This window comes from Uranotaenia lowii, chromosome 1 (genome assembly GCF_029784155.1).
Source record: "Uranotaenia lowii strain MFRU-FL chromosome 1, ASM2978415v1, whole genome shotgun sequence".
NCBI classification, from domain to species: Eukaryota; Metazoa; Arthropoda; class Insecta; order Diptera; family Culicidae; genus Uranotaenia; species Uranotaenia lowii.
Window position 1 is genome coordinate 19,687,145 of NC_073691.1, and position 19,915 is coordinate 19,707,059.

Sequence of the window (19,915 nt, forward strand, 5' to 3'; positions counted from 1 at the left end):
TCAGAATCTTAAAAGAGAAAAGGTTCCAATCCAGTTTCAATCATGTTGAAGCTCACAATTTATAAGCTGATTTTGGTTTGCTTATCATTCTGCTAAAATTGCATGACATCAAAATAGCTGCGATGAAACTGAAATTTGTAAGAAAAAATCGTTACGTAACGATGAGCATACCTCCCCCCTCCCCTATGTCACAATTCGTAACGCTCGAGCTTACTCCCTCCCCCCCTAGGAGCGTTACGTAATTTATGGATGCCCCCTTATAGGGTTATACCAGTTTCTGTACTGAAGCAGCAGCTAATTTCGTCAAACCTGGCTCATAGAGCTGATATGATACCCATAATCAAGCTATATAGCTGACGTTAGAGCAGAATTGGTGCTAGTTTTTAGTGCTTATGGTTATTTGGGTATTTTTACTTTGCTATGCTATTTGACACCCCTGCACTATTGGTTGAAGTTGCAGTTGTTTACCGGAAGCACTACGAGCACACACATATCTAGGTAGGATCTACAAGTTCAATCTAAGTTCCCTTGAAAAGATCCATGTATGTGCTGCATCATTGAGGCGTACAATTCCAAAGTATACCCGGCAAGCATTTCACTAATGCTAAAAGCGCCAACCTTCATCATACTTTGTGTGCCAGGTTATTTCACGAACGGGATTCGATCTCATGACCGTTGGCCTAGAAGACAAATATGCTATCCTCTAGGCCACGATCTGCTGGCCACACACACTTAGGTGTAGGAATGTATGTAAACAAAAAGGATTGTCATCAATTTTCGGTAAAAACCGTTGAGCAAAATTGCTTAACAATCCTGCCTGTTATTTCGGGTATTTCGGAATATAAAGCACAAACAACTAATCGCCTTTAATCGCCTCACACTCGGAACATTTTCACTTCTATATTTGTGGTAATTGTATAAATGTATGTCAAATTGTTTTTAATGACTGTATGGGTGATCGGAAAGAGACACTGCCGTCGAGTGTCGTTTCGAAATAAACCAAACGTCAAACCCGTCTGTCATTTCGGGTGGATAGACGAAATCCTGAATTAACAAAATAAAAAACGAAAATTTCGCACGACGTTCGACCACACGAGTAGAAACCACATTTGGACACGAGTAGAAAATGTCGTTCCCGAAGCCTTTCAGGCAAAAAACACTGATTTGACTGCGCTTCAAATGTCCTTCTGGAGGCTCATCAGAAAAGAAATAAACGATAAAAAATCGGTAAATATCACCGGTAATTTGATAATAATAAAAGGTATTTCGGTAATACATAAGGAATTTCGGTAAACATTACTACTGGTTGTTCGGTAATACAAAAAGCTGTCACGAGAAGAACTGTAAATATTAAAATTTGAAAACTGCCGCGTTTCGATATTTATTTACCAAAAAAAGATCCGTAATACTGACAGCTCTCAGGCCAAGACAGGCCAAGAAAAAAAATTACGAACGGATTTACAAGCTCCACATGTTGGAAATTCGGTAAAAATCATTGCCGAGTTCGGTGTTTCTCGTTTAAGGTGTATACAGATAAACATCCACGGAAAATAAAAAAAAGGTAAAATTTACCAATACTGATATTATGAAATTGCTTGGTACATATTTGTATCTGAAAATAATCACATTTTCGTAGGTGATGGAAAGAATTAGAGAAACATAAGCTATCAAAGAACGAAAGAACATAAGCCGTGAATATCATGAATTTTTCGAAAAAGATACAACGGCTCACCGGCAGGACTTGAACCTGCAATCTCAGCTTGCCTGCAACCTGCAATCTCCGGAGATTCCAGGTTCAAGTCCTGCAGGTGAGCCGTTGTATCTTTTTCGAAAAATTCATGATATTTACGGCGTATGTTCTTTCGTTCTTTGATAGCTTATGTTTCTCTAATTCTTTCCATCACCTACGAAAATGTAAAATTTACCTTTTTGCGAGGTGATTTTTTTCCACCCAGCTTTCTCGGTAAATTTTACCTTTTTTCATTCACCTAGCAAAAAGGTGAATTTTACCTTTTTTGCATTTACCTAGCAAAATAGTAAATAATACCGTTACCCCACCCTCTGATTTAAAAGGTAAATTTTAACTGGGTTTGGTTGGTTTCTTCAATAAAAATAAAACAAAATTCGTTCAAGAATTGGTATTTATTTAAGATAATAGGAACTTTTACCTTTATAATTAATGTTGGAATGCAGAAAATTATTGTTGCTTCCTCACGGTCACCTTCTTCGAGTTCTTCCGAGGAACCTTGGCCGCTTTATCCTCTTGCAATCCTTCACATTCATATCTTTCTCCTTCGATTGATCCGGTTAGGTCCCGTTTTTCCGGAATGATCTGTAGGATGTTCCGGAATGTCAGCCAATCTGTAACAAAAGCAAAGTATTATTTATTTATTTATTTATTTATTTATTTATTACAAATCAACGGAACACATATTGGTCCAAATGATGACTTAAAATTAATATAAAAGGAGTAGTAAGTCTAATTACAGGGTTCTCAATACACTTAAAACTTTACTACGGAAAACATCTCTCGAAACGTCGAAGTCGAAGTGCTCAGAAAAACGGTTGAATGTTTTCATTACACCGATGATAGCGCTATTAGCTCCATAATTGTTCAAACGAATGGGAATATACAATCGCAGATCTTGGTTTCTAAGTCCACGGGGTCGCACACTTAGAGGAATGGCTTCTAGGAGCATGGGGCAGTCAATTCGCGATGTCAAGAGATCGGCGACGAAGGAAGCTCGTGTTGCGTTTCTGCGGACTTGAAGACCTTCTTCGAGTTCTTCCGAGGAACCTTGAACCAGCACTATTAAAGAAATCTAAAAAAACATTTACTGTTCTGTTGCGATTTTCACATATTGGGCACAAAGCAAAACTTGCTCCTGAATGACAAAACAGCTTAACCTCAATAAACGGGTTCGGCAAATTGTTACCTTTTTTTCAAAGATGAAATGTACCGTTTTGTTTAGCTTAATCCAGGTCAACTTCACCTCGCTACGAGGTAAGTTTTACCTTTTTTGATTCACCTTTTTTTCCAGGTGGATTGTACCTTTTTATTCAGCTCAATTCAGGTAAACTTTACCTCGCTGTGAGGTGAGTTTCACCTCGAAAAGTTAGAAGTTACCTTTTTGACTTTCACGAGCATTCACCTTTTTATCTCGGTAAATTTTACCTTTTTATTATTTTCCGTGTCAGTATTAACACCATTTTAAAATCATCTTCCCATAATTTCTCCATCAAATCATACTCACAGTATGAAATCAGCTGCTCAATCAAAATCTGATTACTATATTCATGAAGCTTTCATCGTTATATGGGCTTTCGTAAAATTACTGCGTTTTCCCACTCCTTTCGCAAAAGAGTTCTTAACAAGATCTTCCGATTTGGAGGAGGAAGCAAAAAACAAACACAAACTAAGTGCGCGAACCCAACCGACGATGGTGATTTGTACGATGGAACCAAATCTGAAAACCATTTCGTCTAAGCCGATTAGCCGAAAGTTGATAAATTTCTTTTCACACCAACGACCAACTTGGTCGGCTTGGTCGACCAAAAGCTTGAGGGTTTTTTTTCTTATATTCTCTTTTTTTTTTGGTACTCTTTCTAGATCGGTCCAGGAATCATGGGGTTGACAATCCTACCTATCCCATATCGATGGACGACGGCGAAGGTGCCCTGCTCGGGAAGTGGTCGGATGATTTATTATTTGCATATTCAGATTTCCATCACTTTTTTCTCCCTTTGTCCTTCCACCACCACCTCTGGTGCTGAGCTGATGGATTCGACTGGAAAACTCGGACGGCATTTTTTCGTGGTGGGAAAGCCTATTCAAGGGAATCAAATAGTCACAACCATCCCAGTAGGCGATGCAGCGGCAACAACAAAAAACAACAACAAACGGTAGGCTTGGATTGGATCACTTTTGTCAAATGTGGTTGTTTTTTAAGGGAAGGGGGAGGGCCATTCCGTCACAGAGCCTACTTATGTAGGCATTCAATCAATTTCGGGGACCTCGGGGAGGTTTCTCGGCGATATGGATGACACATTTTTGTACCGACTGACGGCACTCATTTGAATAACCTCATAATACGTATCGTAAAACGAAATCATCGGCATCGTTCTTCTTTTTTTTTGTTTCGGGCCGCAGAGTGGTCCGTCACCGTTCATTGATGACTATGAACGACGGTGACAGAAGCGACATTTTCCTGGATCGGGAGGAAATAACACCGGCCGAAGTGGAAAGTCGCGAAGAAATCCATATATAAACTCGTATTAGTGAATATCCGAGAAAAAAAAAGATCCGAAATTCCGAAACCAATTGACCGAAGGCGATGAAAGAATTATAATATAAACATAAAAACGTACATAAATAAGCAGTAACAAACAAATTTATATTCAATTTCATTAAGAGCGAATGTCTTTATAGAAACCCGATTGGTGTGATGCGAGGAAGGAGAAGTTCCGTCAACAAACAGGCCGCCATCAAATTGATATCGATTTGATTTTGTCGCCGGTCGCATCGGAACGATCTTTTTATGGCTGCGGCTGCGGCTGTTATCCATCCATCCGTCGTAGATCGGTTGTCGATCAGCAGGTATGTATGTATTCTATATGTTTGCCTGTAATTTCGTTCCGGAAACATAAACACTAAATATGACCGGTAAAATTCATCATTTTCATGACATTCTTTTAGTAAGATTTTACACAAAAAATGATTTTTGATAGAAGTAGGCCTTGAAATTCTCTTTGAAGGGTTTTTTTTCTCGGATTAGAAGTTTGTGTGTGGTGATTACGGTGGTTGTCGAATCCCGGACGACGCATTTACAAGGCTCATCTCGAAATTAATGCTTATCTGACGTTATCGAGCTCTTGATACTTGACAGCTCAGTTATATTAGCGATTGCTATCGCTGCTTATACTTCGCCAGAAGCATATTTAGGATGCCACATTCTTCCCTTTTTCAATGTTACATTTTTTTATAATCTTTTTTTTTTGTTCAAAACAGTATTCAAATAATTCAAATGCATGAGGATGCAGCAGATCGGTACTTGTACATGAAAATGAACCACTCGCGAAAAATACAAAAAAAAAATAAATGAAAATCCCGGAAGGGCCCGTGGATAGAAATAATGTTTAGCTAGCTTAGGTTTTCAGTATGTCGTGTTAGTGAATTGTGACTATTGCTACAAAGTTTTGGGTTTTGCGTGTTCGTGTTTTGGGTACTAGTTAGCCGTGTAGCACACACTGAAAGTTAGTCGAGCTCAATTGTTTCAAAATATTATTGAATTTAATTTTATTATTTGTCAATCCATAAATTCATAAAACCTCCTTTCAAAAACCCACCTGAAACAGCTTTTTGGGTCGGATGAGTTCTATTCTATTGCAACGAAAGAGTTATTTTTGTTGTTTCAAAAATTCCTTTTATTATTTCATTAACTTGTCACGGTGTGTATTTTGATACTACATGTTACATGATTCTTCAAGAGCAGCACTTGAAATGCATATTGAATTCGCATTTTAATTTTGGCATTTTTTGTGGCTTTCAATCATCAGTTGTAACTCGTGTATCAAGCAATGCAAGATGTGTGCAGTCACCCCTTGCTACGCTATGCTATGCTATGAACTAAACAACCTTTAATCAAAAGAATCTTGAAAAGTCTCTAAGTCTTCTTTATCAAAAAAGTAAAAAAATATTTTAGAAACGAAGAAAAAAAAAATGATTTTATCCAGTATTGTTCTGATGGATCCACTATAAGAGAAGACAGATTTTTTCCATATTTTTTTCGTTTAGTTTTTTTACTTCCTCTTATGGTCTCCGAAATCTGATAACGCTAGGCTGTTTGTCGCTTCTATTTGGTAGGCAATAAAAATAAAACTAATTTAATTAATGAACCATCTCATCGACACCAGAAACGGGAACAGGCGGTATTTGGTTTTGGATGAACCAGTTTTTTTTCGGCTCGTTTGTTTCGAACAGACCGACCGATCGACCGTCGGCCGGCGTATATCTTTGTTGACTTTTATTTTTATTCGTTTGCCTCGATCTCCAGTGGGTGTGATGTAGTCAATTGATTATAATATGTTTCACTAATTTACACCACAATCGATTCCCCACCGGTGATGTCGTCGGTGTGATCTCATGCTGCGACAATTCCGTTAAATAACGCTCACGCGATCGACCTGCTGGCTGTTGCTATCATCTTGGTTGTTGGTTTTGTTGTGGGGCGTGTTCGGGTCTTCCGGTTAATGGATTTGCTTTAGCCTAATGGATCAATCAGGTGGAGCTTTTTTTGGAGTGGTTCTTTACTATTTGAAAATGTTAAAAGATTCCGACGAAATGATGACATTTCTTCCATGCACCGTTTTCTGGTGATTTGATCGTATTTCAGTGATCTTTTTTGCTTCATTTGTTTCAATATGACAAATTTTGATCATTCTTTTTTCTATTTGATCGTTCAGTTCTTATCACGACCGAAATCATTGACCGCCTGGATCGCGGTTTCGGTTGGTTGATCCTGGAGTCGATCCCGGGCCATTCATTCCTAGCTCGGCGTCGTCGTCTATCATCTAAGGGGCAGGTTCAGACATTCATTCATTGGTGGAAGCGCCAAACCAGTTATATCATAATGATCAGTTTCATTAATTTTCCCCTCCATCATTATCATGGTTAGGCTGGCTTCCGCTCTTCTACGAAGCATTTACCACCAAACGATCTAGCCACTAAAATATCACTAGCACACAGACCATTAGGGCGCTCGAAAAACGGTCCACCGAACTTCTGATGTTCATGATTATGATGATGATGATCGGCAAATCGACCGCCAAAACCCGGAATGATATTTGTTTATTGTCGACGGATTCTAATGACCAGTTACGCAAAGTTACCTGAACACCGAGGGGTAGGTAAATGGAAGCAATGCTGGGCTGCCACGGATTCTGCGATCCCAGACGCAGACACACAAAGTGTTCTTTAATTCGTTTCCGGTGTCTGGCACTCCCTAGGCTGAGGACTGACGTTTGGCTATCGAAGATTGTTATTTGCGATCTAGTTCAAAGATTTTTGTTTTTGATTTACCAAAAAGAGGTGTATCGAAGGAACAGTAGAAGACATCAAATCGAGACTTCTGCTTGATTAGATTTGGTTAATGCAGTATGACTTTTCTTGATGTTAAAATGTTTTAAAACTTGTTCATTCATTCAGGCATGTAGATAAACATACTCAAAATCATTAACTCGATGTGTCCACTTTCATTCTCAACTCCTCTCTCCAGAGTCCAGGCGATCGGAGGCCAAAGATCCTTTAGACGAAACTTCGTATTCTCCTCCAGTCAGGTTTGGGTCCGTTTCAAAGATCCTTAACTATCAAGATTATCGGGCATATTATTTCACGAACGAATCTTCGGAGACAACAACACAATGCATATGGTGCTGCCATCCAACGAGATGGGATCCAAGCTTTGCAGTTGACGATTGCACCTCTCACTCATACATTGAAAACAAACGTCACTTTTCCCAAACAAGATTTTTGTTTACATTGTTCACGCCAATCATTTTGCACTATGGGTGAATTGTTATTCTTTCCCACTGTTTATGGAAAATTTTGTTGCAACTGGCCGTTTCCAGTCAACCCTGACCCCGATCGTTCGCCAGCGGAACGGATTCCCCTAGCATTCATCAAAATTCAAGGAAATTCGCTACACCGGTAAGTTAACAAACTAAAAGTGAACGAAATTTGATTCTGAATCCAAATCAGGATGCAAGAAGGAGACTCAGGAATGTGTTATCAACAAATTTAATTTCAGCTTAGCATCCGATGGAACGGCTAATGAAAATATCAAGAAGAACCAATTAGACAGATGGATCATTAATTTTGGCTGCCCGTTCTTGCGAAGAATCAGCCAACACCGAACTCGATTGTTTGCCAGTGCGACACATTTTAGCAGAATTCGAGAAAAATTGAAACTTCTTTTCCTCCGGTAAGTTGATAAGTTGAAAGTGTATAAATTTATGTTTCAAATCCAACAACAATCGAATTACAGCTGTACAGCAGACGGAATTTCCGATATAGGATCCCAGGAGGAAAGAATCTTGCAAGCCAAACAACCTGATTGTCCACGCTAGTGCCTCGAGAAAAATTGACAACATCATTTTAAGATTATTTAGTCCTGATATACAAGTGAGAGATATCGATTCGGAAACTAGCTATCAGACAAGAGACTGGGAAAAAATACGCCAAGGAGCTGCATAATTCGGATGTACAAATAATGGAATTTTCAATGCCGGTCGCATAGGTGAATTAATCTTCATCTTAGCATCACCTGCTAATGGACAGTCATGAACGAGTTTTTGAAACCAAGGATGGTTTTAACAATTGTTACATTCTAACTGTAATTCGTTAAACTTGAACATTTGACGTAAAAGATGATTTATTATTTTGAATAAACCATGTCACTTTGTAAACCAGGGAAGGATGTCTCATACCAAATTTATGTAAAATAAGACGCTACTCGAATAATTTTCAAGTTTATTTTCTCAAATTTGTTAAATAGCCAAGTTTTGATTTAATGAATTTTGAAACGAGGGTCTCGTACAGAATCAATGTTTTATTTAAACGAGGCAAATAAATGTTTCAAATAAACATATGAAAAATTAAAACAACTGCTAGCATATATTCCACAAGCTCATAATGTTCAATCTAGTTACATATATATTCAACACATTTGAACAACTTTGTAAGAACTCACATTTTTTTGCAACTTTGACCACTGTGCTGTGGTGTAAACAAAGAGAACTGGGATGTAAACAAAAAAGTAAACGCGAGCTGCTTTGATTTTTATGCAGTAGTGTGTGTAACAGATTACACAATTTGAGCTTGGATCTCAGTCCGTAAAATCTATTTTGGCGCTAGTGTTCTGTCGCCAAAATTTCTCGGAAGCCGGTAGGACCTGGTCCGTTTCGAGGTATGGCATGGTCCCATTTTGTGGGAAAATGCACAACGATCAGCTGCTTCTTCGTCAACTTAGACAGAAATCGCTTTGAGCACTCAAACCGCAGTGCTTTGATTCGTTCTGTCATAAAATGGCGCTTTGCTCTCGCCTTTGATGATGAATTTACATATGCAAGTCACCTTTGATCAATCGTTGCATGGAAGAATTCGATCTTATACTAGATTCCTCTCCATTTTTGTCTTGACCGATTTTACCACGTTTAAAGTACGCGCAGACCGTGGCCTTCCACTACCGTGGACATGGTCCATCCGTGGATTCCGTATACTGCACTGTTTACGTTAATTGATAGATAAAGGTTGGAACCAAGGTTCTTAGATACACTAGGTTCTCCGACTTTCACAGTAAGTAGGCGAGGAGTGAGCGGGGCTCTCAATGAGTTTGTTTATTTTTTGCTCAGCTTTTCTGTGGTTTGTTGGTAAACAAACTTCATGAGTTCCGCATAGTTGCATAGCCTACATAGCCAAAATGGCTGAATCGGGAATTCGTTATTCGGGAACACCTCCTGAATATATACCCACCTTGGTTGGAACTAAAAGACCCACAAAAAAACTTCAAAAATCTCAAAAAACATCCCATAACAGATTGCTAAAATTTTCACAGTTTTTGAGGGTCATACTGTAAATTACTTTCAAATGTAATTTTGTTTCCTGGATGAAACTATAGGAATCACTGAAATAACCAAAAAATTTGGTGATAGAAATAGCACCGGTTTTGTATTGAGGACTGCTTCATAATATTTTGAGTGGTTTTGCACGATCAGCTTGAATCAATAGCAAATAACATATTGTCGCTGAATCCCCAAATCGGAGCTTTCATCAACATCTGCGACGGTGACATCACTGACGACATTTCATGTTGACCAGACATCTATCAGACATCTTCCGAGTGTCGGAACCAAACAAAAGTAAGGGTTGCCGATAGCCGAGGTGTTTGATGAATTTTTCATGGGTCGACATAAAAAACCCAGAATAACAGAAATGATAAAAACAACCAAAATTAGTAAGAATCTCAAAAAATAGCGAAAATGGCAAAAACTAATAAGAATGACAAAAATTATAGAAACAAGAAAAATAACAAAAGCGAAAAATATGAAAAAAATTGTTAAAATTGACAAAATTAATTCAAAATGACAGAAAGAACAACAATGGCAAAAATGAGTGAATTGACAAAATTTATAAAAATGACAAAAGAACAACAATGACAAAAATGAATAAATTGGCAAAAGCTGTCAAAAATTGTCAAAAAGGACAAAATTTACAAAAATAACAAAAAACTCAAACATGACAAAAATTACAATATGACAAAAATGAAAAATATTATTAAATAAAAAAAAATGACAAACATGAAAAAAAAATCACAAAATAACCTACAAAAATGACAGAAATTGTCAAAAATACTCAAATTACAAATTAGACAAAAATTACAATAGTGATAAAGATGACAAAAATTATCAAAAATGTCAAAAATGATTTTTTTTTATTTTTGTATAACATCGAATATCTTTTTTGTTTTACAAATTATGATATGAATACATGATATGTTCTCATCATTCGTTTTCTTATTTAATTTTTGGCATTTCGGCGAGTTGTGAAAATTCAAGGTAGAATATTTTAGAAAGAACATGAAAGTATTATAGGTGGAAAGATCAAAGCTAGAGCGCTTTGGGTAGAAGAAATTGAATAGTTGGTGAAAATGTGAGCAGGGCTTTGTTTTTGTGAACAGCTTTTGAACTACTTGCGTGATTCTTTGCCGCGCGCCGTTTCAATGTTGATAGGAAGCGATGAAGAAACCCATCGCATTCCTACCCACATTGAAACACGGACGGGTCGAACACATGTGAGATTGTGTCCGACCGGGCAAAAAATCACCCAAGCAGCGCTCACATGTGCTGTTCTATTGCTAAGCCAATTCTATCGATGCGTGCTACTTTTTTAGGTACATCGGATGGTTGCTACTTTTTGTTTCGCATATTATCCATCCGATGCCTTACTTTTTTGCCAAATGCATCGTGGTGAATTGTGTTGTAATTTTTGTTATCCCATTTCCCCCCTTCTTTAGCCAAGTGATTCTGTTATCTTATTTTAATCGCCGCCGGGATATATTCTTATTTAATTTTTGGCATTTCGGCGAGTTGTGAAAATTCAAGGTAGAATATTTTAGAAAGAACATGAAAGTATTATAGGTGCCCTGCTCACATTTTCACCAACTATTCAATTTCTTCTACCCAAAGCGCTCTAGCTTTGATCTTTCCACCTATAATACTTTCATGTTCTTTCTAAAATATTCTACCTTGAATTTTCACAACTCGCCGAAATGCCAAAAATTAATTAAGAATATATCCCGGCGGCGATTAAAATAAGATAACAGCATCATTCGTTTTGCAAAATTCAAGTAATATTTATCACCTGATGTTTTTTTTTGAATTTTTAGTAAATCACATTTGAATTTCGTATGAAACATTTTGTTTTTCCATACAAATGCATAACAAAGTTGAAACTCGTTGCGCTAAATCTGGACGGAATTGCTTCCCAAATTCACAGAGCTGATTAGTCTGTAAAAGTAACTGAAAACATTGTGGCAGTATGAATTTTAAATTTTCCATAGAAAATTTCAGTTGTCTATTGAACATATTCATTGTTCTGGAAGTCGTTTTTGATTGTTTCTTCTTCTTCTTCTACCAACAAAGTCAAAACATGTAAGCATTCTGGAGACTTGCGTCCTTCATTTTTATTTTCAGCGTTTTCCCCTGTTACATTGAAATATGCATTGCCGATACTGGATATAGATACTGGAGCAATGGGAGAAATAAAACGTGGAGTTCCCCACCAAACGCTTCATATGCATTCTGTACAAATATGAGCGAAAACGGAATTATTGCGACACATTCAACAGGGCATAACCTTTTTTACAATTGGGTAAAAATCAACCAAATTTTGCACACTTTCTCATTGATGTGTATTGTTTACATGCTGTCAAACTCGAAGTCGTGTTTTTCGATTCAACGAAAATGGAGGTAAACCAACGCGAGTCGAGAGAACAAATTCTTTCCAAACACCTGGAATTTCCTGACCTGGAGCACCGGCAGTAGGGAAAAATGTTGAACATTCACCATTCAATTGTCTTCAAAGTTTTGGAGCGAATCCAGGAGCGGTTGACGTTAGACCACGGCAAAGGAGCTGGAAGAAAACCCGAACCGGAGAACAAAAAGACGGAAGGGGAAGGTGAAGCGGATGGTTAAAGCAAATCCCAACGTCTCAAGCTGTGATTTGGCTAAAAAGTTCGGCATGTCGCATAGCTACGTCCAGAATGCAAAGAAGAGAGCTGGACTACATACATAAAAAGTACAGAACTTCCCAAACCGTGATGAGCTGCAACAATCGACGGCTAAAACTCGAGCACGGAAGCTCTACGAGAAGATGCTGACAATTTATGGCTGCTGTGTGATGGACGACGAAAGGTATATAAAAGCCGATTTTAAGCAAATTCCAGGGTTGAAGTTTTTCACCGGCAAGAGCAAGTTCGAGATGGATGACAAATTTAAGAAGAAGAAAATGTCGAAGTTCGTCTCTTGCGAACTGAAGAGTGACCCTTGAGTGCCTCGAGAAGCGCCTTTTGTCGTTCTTGCAGCAGTACGACGATGCTCCGCTATTTTAGCCAGTCAAAGACGAGAAGGACATGTTAAGAAAGTGGAAAAAAAACTGAGAAACTGGTACCGGATGACACTGTAAAGACTTTAATGGAGGGCATCAAGCAAAAAAGCGTTCAATTTTACACTCATGGCTCCATCGATTAACTTTTCTTTCGATTTTTGAATAAAATATGTGTAAAATTTTGGTTTGATTCTAAAAATTATAAGAAAATTGGCATGACATCTTCGGTGTCGCAATAATTTCGTGTTCGTCCTTTAACTTTAAAAAAAAAACATACAATGCAAATGTCTTCAATCGTAAGAAAGATTGGATCAAATAGGTTATCTATCGTCGGCCGGCCACATTTTTCGCTTGAAGTGCTACATTTAAATAAACATATAAAAAATTGATCAAAACGTCAACTTTTTATTTAAAATTCATTCAATTTCTCTTGAAAACAAATTACTTTTTCAAAATTCACTGGTAAAGTTCGACTTGTTCGCCCTTGATTTTAACTACTCGCAGCAGACGGTCGAGGAAAGCGTCGTATGAAGCCCGCAGGTGTTCTTGTGGTATTTTATCCACGGCTGCCACGAGATGTCGCTTCAGGACCTCTACACCTTCATGTTTCTTAGAGCAGACTTCGGCCTCCAACATACTCCAAACAGCGAAGTCCATAGGGTTCAGGTCTGGCGAGCTCGCCGGCCACTCGGAGCTCGAAATGAACCCTGAAAAATGTTGCGCAATCCAAAGTTGGCTTTTCTTCGCTTTGTGAGCCAGCGCCGAGTCCTGTTGGAAACCCCAATCCCTGGAACCAAAATGTCGACGAGCCCACGGTTCGACGATGTTCTCTCCTTCAGGGACAAAAACCACGGGTGATTCCGGCCCAACCCATCACCGATGCTGGTTTCTGTCGCCGGGTGGCCATCATGGCATGGTGGCATGGCTTCGTGATCTGTCTGGCAACCAAACTTTGTCGTTCTGCTTATTCACGAACTGCTGTACGGTGAAGAGTTTCTCGTCGGTAAACACGATATTCTTCAACCTTCCTTCCGCGGCCTTGTTCAGCAGCGCCTTCGCTCTTTTTACCCGTTCTTGTTTCTGCTTCACCGTAAGGTCTTGAACCTTTTGGATCTTGTAGGGCTTGGTCTGGTGTCACCACAGTAGGTCGGCGTCCCCCATCATATCGTTTTTTGGCCCTTCCGGTCTCCAGGTATCTTTTGACTGTACGGTATACAAAACTTCTGCACACACTTATATCGGACATCTCACGAACTATGTCCTTCTGCCGTCAGGACCCGGCAACGTTACACGATTTGTCTATGTATCGTGTGACAAACATCTTTTGAGTAAATCTTGGTGAATCTCGTTTTTAAGCTTTTTTTCCTCAGATTTAAGCTTTTTTTGCCTTGAGAGCATAGGAGATGAAAGCTCAAATCTGAAGAAAAAAGCTTAAATCTGTCAAAAAAGGGGAAATCTGAGGGGAAATCTGAGAGATGTGCTCCATACGGTTTGAATAGCGTTGCCGCCGTCTGTCTGTTGTTTGCCAGCTAGGAACAAGGCAACCACAGCGCTACGTTTCTGCTCGAGATCCATTTTTTCGGATAACACCTGATTACAAAAGTAACACTTACATCCAATGATAGCTAAAGCGGGCCATAGGCTACAAAAATGGCTTGAGCAAATTCGATGATTCCATTGATTGTTTGATTCTACACTCGCCCACACACGATACAAACATATTTCACGCGAGCACAAACGACTGCTTGCAACAACAAAAACCCTCTCCACCCCGGCTGAGGCCTGAGTTTTGTACAAGCAGCACCATACACCATGCCTCAGAGGGTTGCTTGTACAAATAATTTCGATCCCGACCGATTTCACTCACAGCGACAGAAATTTATCGAATTTCATCGCATTTGTACAAATGTGGTGTAGTCTGTGGCCCGCTTAAGACTTAATGTAAACAAAGCGAACGAGGGGTCGTTCAATACTGTTTCGTGTGCAACGAAATAATTACTGTTGGAGTAATGTAGCAATTCAATTGCCGGACCCTGTACATCTAAAGTTGGCAGGAGCCAGGTTGATGCTGTTTTGATATCGGATTTCACTGCAACCGAAATTTCAACAGCTGATTTGTTTCTTCGCACATTCTGTTCAGCACAGCACACTCAAAATTTTACTTTGCGGCTATTTTCTACTGGATTTGATACTGGTTCTTCCTTATTCAAACTTTTTTCCTCCTCAGTTAATTAGAACGACTTTTTCACGGAGCGAAAATTTTTTACGTCCCCGCGAGTCAACGCCTACTTAAACTCTCTAAAAAAAGTCGATTTTGATTATTTTTTAGAATTACAGAATTTAGAAAATAAAACATTAAAATGTACAGTCGAGAACAGTCTGGATAAATCCTCAGTTTAAATACATTGGCAAACATCAATACTTTATTTTAAATTTCCCCTCGTTGCCTCTATATTTTGTTTTTGTTTTTCGCTCTAATTATTTTGCACCGAATGTTTAATTATTATTTGGAGTGAATCAAAAATGTAAAACCCAGATCAACCGCACCGTACGCACACCTCTGTTTAGAAGTTGAGCAAATCGATTGGTACTAATAGAGCAGAGAATCCGATTAAAGCGAAGAAAGAAGCGGTGCTTCTTACTATAATTATAGATTAACGAAATCAAGAATAGCACGCTAAGATTATAGAGGTGAGGTTTTAGAGGGACTCTGAATGGTTTGAGTCGTTTTTTCTCGAATCGACGGCTGCTGAATGATCTATTTCGGAAACGGCAGCACGAATCAAGTTTGCTTCAAACAAGATGAATGCTTGCTTGTGTTTTTATTTTAATGTTTTTTTTTCTTCACATACAATTTGATACAACAACATAATAGTAATCGATGTTACATGAATATGCTTATGAGCTTCGATTTCTTTTTGTATAATTTTAAGCGAATCAAACACGCACATCTCATTCGGAGAAACACGCTTTTGGAAGGGAAGCTTCAATGAAATTCGGGTGGGTGCGTAACCTATACCTTCAGGGGTAATTCAAACAGTCACGTCATGATAAACTATCATCATCATCATGGGTCGGTGCGTGGTGGCGATATGGCTCACTTTTTTGGCCATGCTTTCCACCGACTAAACTACTGGTCGATCTTCCGGGTTTCCGCTAGGAGAAAGATATCCCAAAAAAAAAAAACTAGTGAATGAAAACCACACGCTGGAACTAAGAAGGTTCGACAACGGATTTGATGGGTCTTGTTTTATTTTATTTTATGGGTTGTAATTTCGTTCGTCGGCCAGCCGCAGAAAAGAGATATGCAGATGGATGGGGAGATGGAACCTCCGATAGGGGTACCGGAAAAATTGGCTATTAGCGGTGTTTATAGGCAATTAAACTGATAACACATTTTCAACGGCAGAAACGGAAGAAACAGTGCTCTAGCTATGGCTCGGACTCTGACGGTATCGTTTTTATTGCTATTTTATGCAGGAATGTTACTCCACTTTTTGAGGTGTGAATAAAGATTAGTCACGGCGGAACAGATTTTCGGTTGGCAAATTTGATTCATTGCCCCCATCTCAGCTCTAGCAAATGCGAAGATCATGTTAATGGTTTTAGAGTAGTGCATATCAGGTTTTTCAACCCTAACCGCCTATCTGCGTTAGCCCTCGTCGTACAAATTCGACCGAAATCATTCAAATTAAGCCTGTTAACATGGCACTGTTGAATCCGCCAGTCAAAACAGCATCTAAAATGGAGTCATAAAATAAATAATAACAGTAAATTGAGGAATAATTTGAAATTTCAATTAGTGGAACATGGCGAGGGGATCGTTTCTCCTTCGGGTGTCTCCACGTTTAGTATCTGCCCGCGGTTTATTACACCGATACAATAATGTACAAACATGCTGCAACAGTTACTGCAAGACGGTTGTGGTTGTGGAGCTTAACCAGTTGTTTTTGGTTCTTTTCTTCGTTTCTGAAAGACACCTTCTTGAGGATTTTTCTTCTGTTCGTTTTCAGTTCAATTACTCTATGCTACAACTCAGGTTTTAATTCTCCTTGAAAAAAAAAATCCTCGACAGGTGCTGAAAGATTACAAAACTCCAGGCCAATTGATACTCCGACATTCCTAAAGAGGTTGCTGTCAAATTGATCAAATAGATTAAAAGAATTAATTTTAACTCAGTCTTGTGAATCGTAAACAAATCCTTCCGAAGCATGCAGCTTCTAGCCCAACACACATGGCACGTGTTTGCCTCAAAAATGTCAAAATAATATTGAGTCATGGCATACTACATTTCTAGCGTAACATTTCAAAAAAGCGCAACTGCCAAATGTAAACAGTTTACAGTCATGCGGTTGCGCTTTACCTAAAAAAATATTTTCATATTAAAATCACATCAGTTTATCAAATAATTGATAAAATTCAACCGGGCCAAATTTAGTGTTTATTTTTTTAGAATTTCCAAAATGTATTACTCACTAACTTACTTAATGTTCCTGCGCCGATCCTCCGGTGCATAGGGCCGTGGTAAAAGATCTCCACTGTTGATGATCCGGAGCCAGCGTCTTCACCTGGTCCCAGTCAAGAATCTCGTCGACAGTTCGGATTTCGGCGGCTAGGCTTCGCCGCCACGAGTTTCTGGGTCTGCCCCTTCTTCGATGTTCTTCTGGATTCCATTCAAGCGTCTTTCTGCAAAGCTCCATCTCCACTTATGTTCCCGAATCTCTATTTCTAGCGGCCTTTGATGACACCGGTGATGAAGTTCCTCATTTGAGATCCAGTTGCCAGGCCACCAAGGGCGGATGATACTCCGCAGGCAGCGGTTTACAAATACTTGTAGTTTTCGCGTCGTCACCGTATATGTGCACCAAGTTTCGCACCCGTACAGCAATACAGATTTGACGTTTGAGTGAAAGATTCGAATTTTCGTTCGTAGAAATATCTGACGTGAGTGCCAGATGTTCCGGAGACTCGCAAATGCAAATCGGGCCTTTCTGATCCGGGTTTCGATGTCTTTCCTGGTACCACCATCAGGCGTTATCTGGCTACCAAGATACTGGAAGCACTTGTTGCCCAGCTACCATGAAACTGGAGGGATTTCCTGTATTGATCTCCATCGACTTGGTCTTTCCGACACTGACTTTGAGACCTGCTGCCTTGGAGTTTTCGGTGAGGTCGTCGAGTTTGCTCTGCATATCCGGTTGTGTTTGGGCGAGCAAAACAATATCGTCTGCCAGGTCAAGGTCGTTCAGTTGCTCCATTGTTGAAGGATTTCACGGCAATCCTCGGTTCGGTGCACAGTCGATCGATCCAGTCAGAATCTCATCCATTACGATTATAAAAAGTAGCGGTGATAAGATACATCCCTGTCTCACTCCAGCAGTTACCGGGATTGGTTCGGACAAGACACCGTCGTGCAAGACCTTGCACGAAAAGGCCTCGTACTGTGCTTCGATGAGATGGACTATTTTATCTGGGACTCCTCGTCGCCTTAGAGCAGCCCAGATGTTTTCATGGTTAAGTCGGTCGAATGCTTTCTCGAAATCAATGATCACCAGCAGAAGAGAGTCCTGGAATTCATTAAGGGGGCATCCATAAATTACGTAACGCTCCTAGGGGGGGGGAGGGAGTAAGCTCGAGCGTTACGAATTGTGACATAGGGGAGGGGGGGAGGTATGCTCATCGTTGCGTAACGATTTTTTCTTACAAATTTCAGTTTAGGTAAATGTACCCGACCTTGGCACCTAAGGCATGATTTACCCTTTTTTTCGACATTCCTACCTTCCTGTTGAGTGCACCATGTAACATCCTTTGAAGAATTTACTTGCTAACTTACATAGAGTTCAACAAAAATATGATTTCTCTATGGAACTTTCATTAATGTGAGTAAAATGCATGCAAAGTACTCACAGCGGTGCTCCAATTACTTGGCCGCCGTACCAATTGTTTGCCGTTTCGATGATCCGATTCTTGACCACCAGCAAAGTGCAATAGATCTTTACCAACAATGCTCAATTGACAGTTAACAGAATCGTTGGCTATTCTGAATATAAGGCCACTGACAGAATGACGTCAGCTGAGCGTAAAGTTCTATGCGACGATGGAACACCGGGCGCCACTCATACAACTAAAAGGCTTTTGAAAACATTGATGAAGTTTGGTTGAAAGGGAAGCATAAAATAAGCTTTCATTTCAAAAAGTCGGAATTCCAGAAATTCCGCAATGCGATTGCGACACAAAGGGTTATTTTCACTACCAAACAACTGTCTTCATATTGTGGAGTTTGACTTCATAAAGTAAGAAATTGAAAAATTCCTTGAATGGTATTTAAAAATTTTGCCCTATTGAATTTGTTAGCTGAGATTATGAGCTTCTAGTAAGAGCCATCTCGAATGCCCGGGGTGTTGCGCAGTGGTTTGACACGCCAAATAGATGTTAGAATGTAAACCTTGCTAAAACAGTTTTTTTAATTCGACTCACATCAAATATTTTAAGGAATAATTGGAAAGCAAACGATATTTTCCTGAACTTCCAACTTCTGTTTCCATGAAAAAAATTAGAACAAAATTCCAAAAAATTAAATCTGAGTAGGTATATGGTTTCCAAGCTATAGAAAACGATTCCAAAACTCAATTAATTATGTATTTTATATACTAAAGTCATAAATTGCCATCGATCTAACAATTTTTAGATAAGAAAAACATCTTAAGTCTTGTGAGATGCTTAGTTTAACTTGGTTTTTTTTTTAATATTTCGAACCACTGTGTTCTGTAGGAGACCACGTGGCTTTTGCTCGGCAGACTGCAATGCAAATGCTGTTCGCACGCATACCAATGTACCTTCGATTCATGGTTCCCAAATAGCGATTTTTGCATTTAAAATGCTTGGATATGACTTTTAGTTAGTCGAATCACTTATGTTCTCCAACTTATTTCGAAGCTTAATTTGATAGCAACGGTCTAATCATACAACCCAATTAGTATGAAAAAATTTGTGCGTAGTTTTAAATGAAGTTTTAGGGAAAACATCAGCCCAAAAATACCTCTTTAATGAACATGTATTTTTTCCAGCTTCCAACACTGGTGGTGTATTTCGATTGAAGTTGCATGCCAAGAAAAGGAACAAAATTAGTTTTAAATTTTTATTCAAAACCTAAATAAATATTCACTCTTTAGTCTTTCTAGTATTTTTTGATTTTTTGCCGAGTTAAACTGTAAGCATGAGTATTTATTGCAAATTTTTCAAATGAATATCCGC

The 19,915-nt window shown here is 39.0% G+C and overlaps 1 protein-coding gene and 1 long non-coding RNA gene across 2 annotated transcripts in view; one reads left to right on the forward strand and one right to left on the reverse strand.

Moving 5' to 3' along the window:
* Positions 1–2,211: 2,211 nt before the first annotated feature.
* Positions 2,212–19,915, reverse strand: part of LOC129745467 (uncharacterized) — a 136,418-nt gene continuing 118,714 nt past the window's right edge. Inside the window, exon 3 of the long non-coding RNA XR_008737131.1 lies at positions 2,212–2,361. This is a non-coding gene — a long non-coding RNA (uncharacterized LOC129745467). The remainder of the gene's footprint in view (positions 2,362–19,915) is intronic.
* LOC129745459 (uncharacterized) lies at positions 7,507–8,463 on the forward strand. The gene is made up of 3 exons (XM_055738565.1): positions 7,507–7,705; positions 7,806–7,979; positions 8,043–8,463. Exons 1-3 carry the CDS (start codon positions 7,563–7,565, stop codon positions 8,122–8,124), a joined length of 399 nt encoding a protein of 132 aa, XP_055594540.1. The 5' UTR covers positions 7,507–7,562; the 3' UTR covers positions 8,125–8,463.

Coding starts and splice junctions, on each gene's coding strand:
- LOC129745459 (XM_055738565.1), top strand. CDS start 7,563: ATGGGTGAATTGTTATTCTTTCCCACTGTTTATGGAAAATTTTGTTGC. Junction 7,706..7,805: donor CAAGGAAATTCGCTACACCG/GTAAGTTAACAA, acceptor ATTTAATTTCAG/CTTAGCATCCGATGGAACGG. Junction 7,980..8,042: donor TTGAAACTTCTTTTCCTCCG/GTAAGTTGATAA, acceptor ATCGAATTACAG/CTGTACAGCAGACGGAATTT.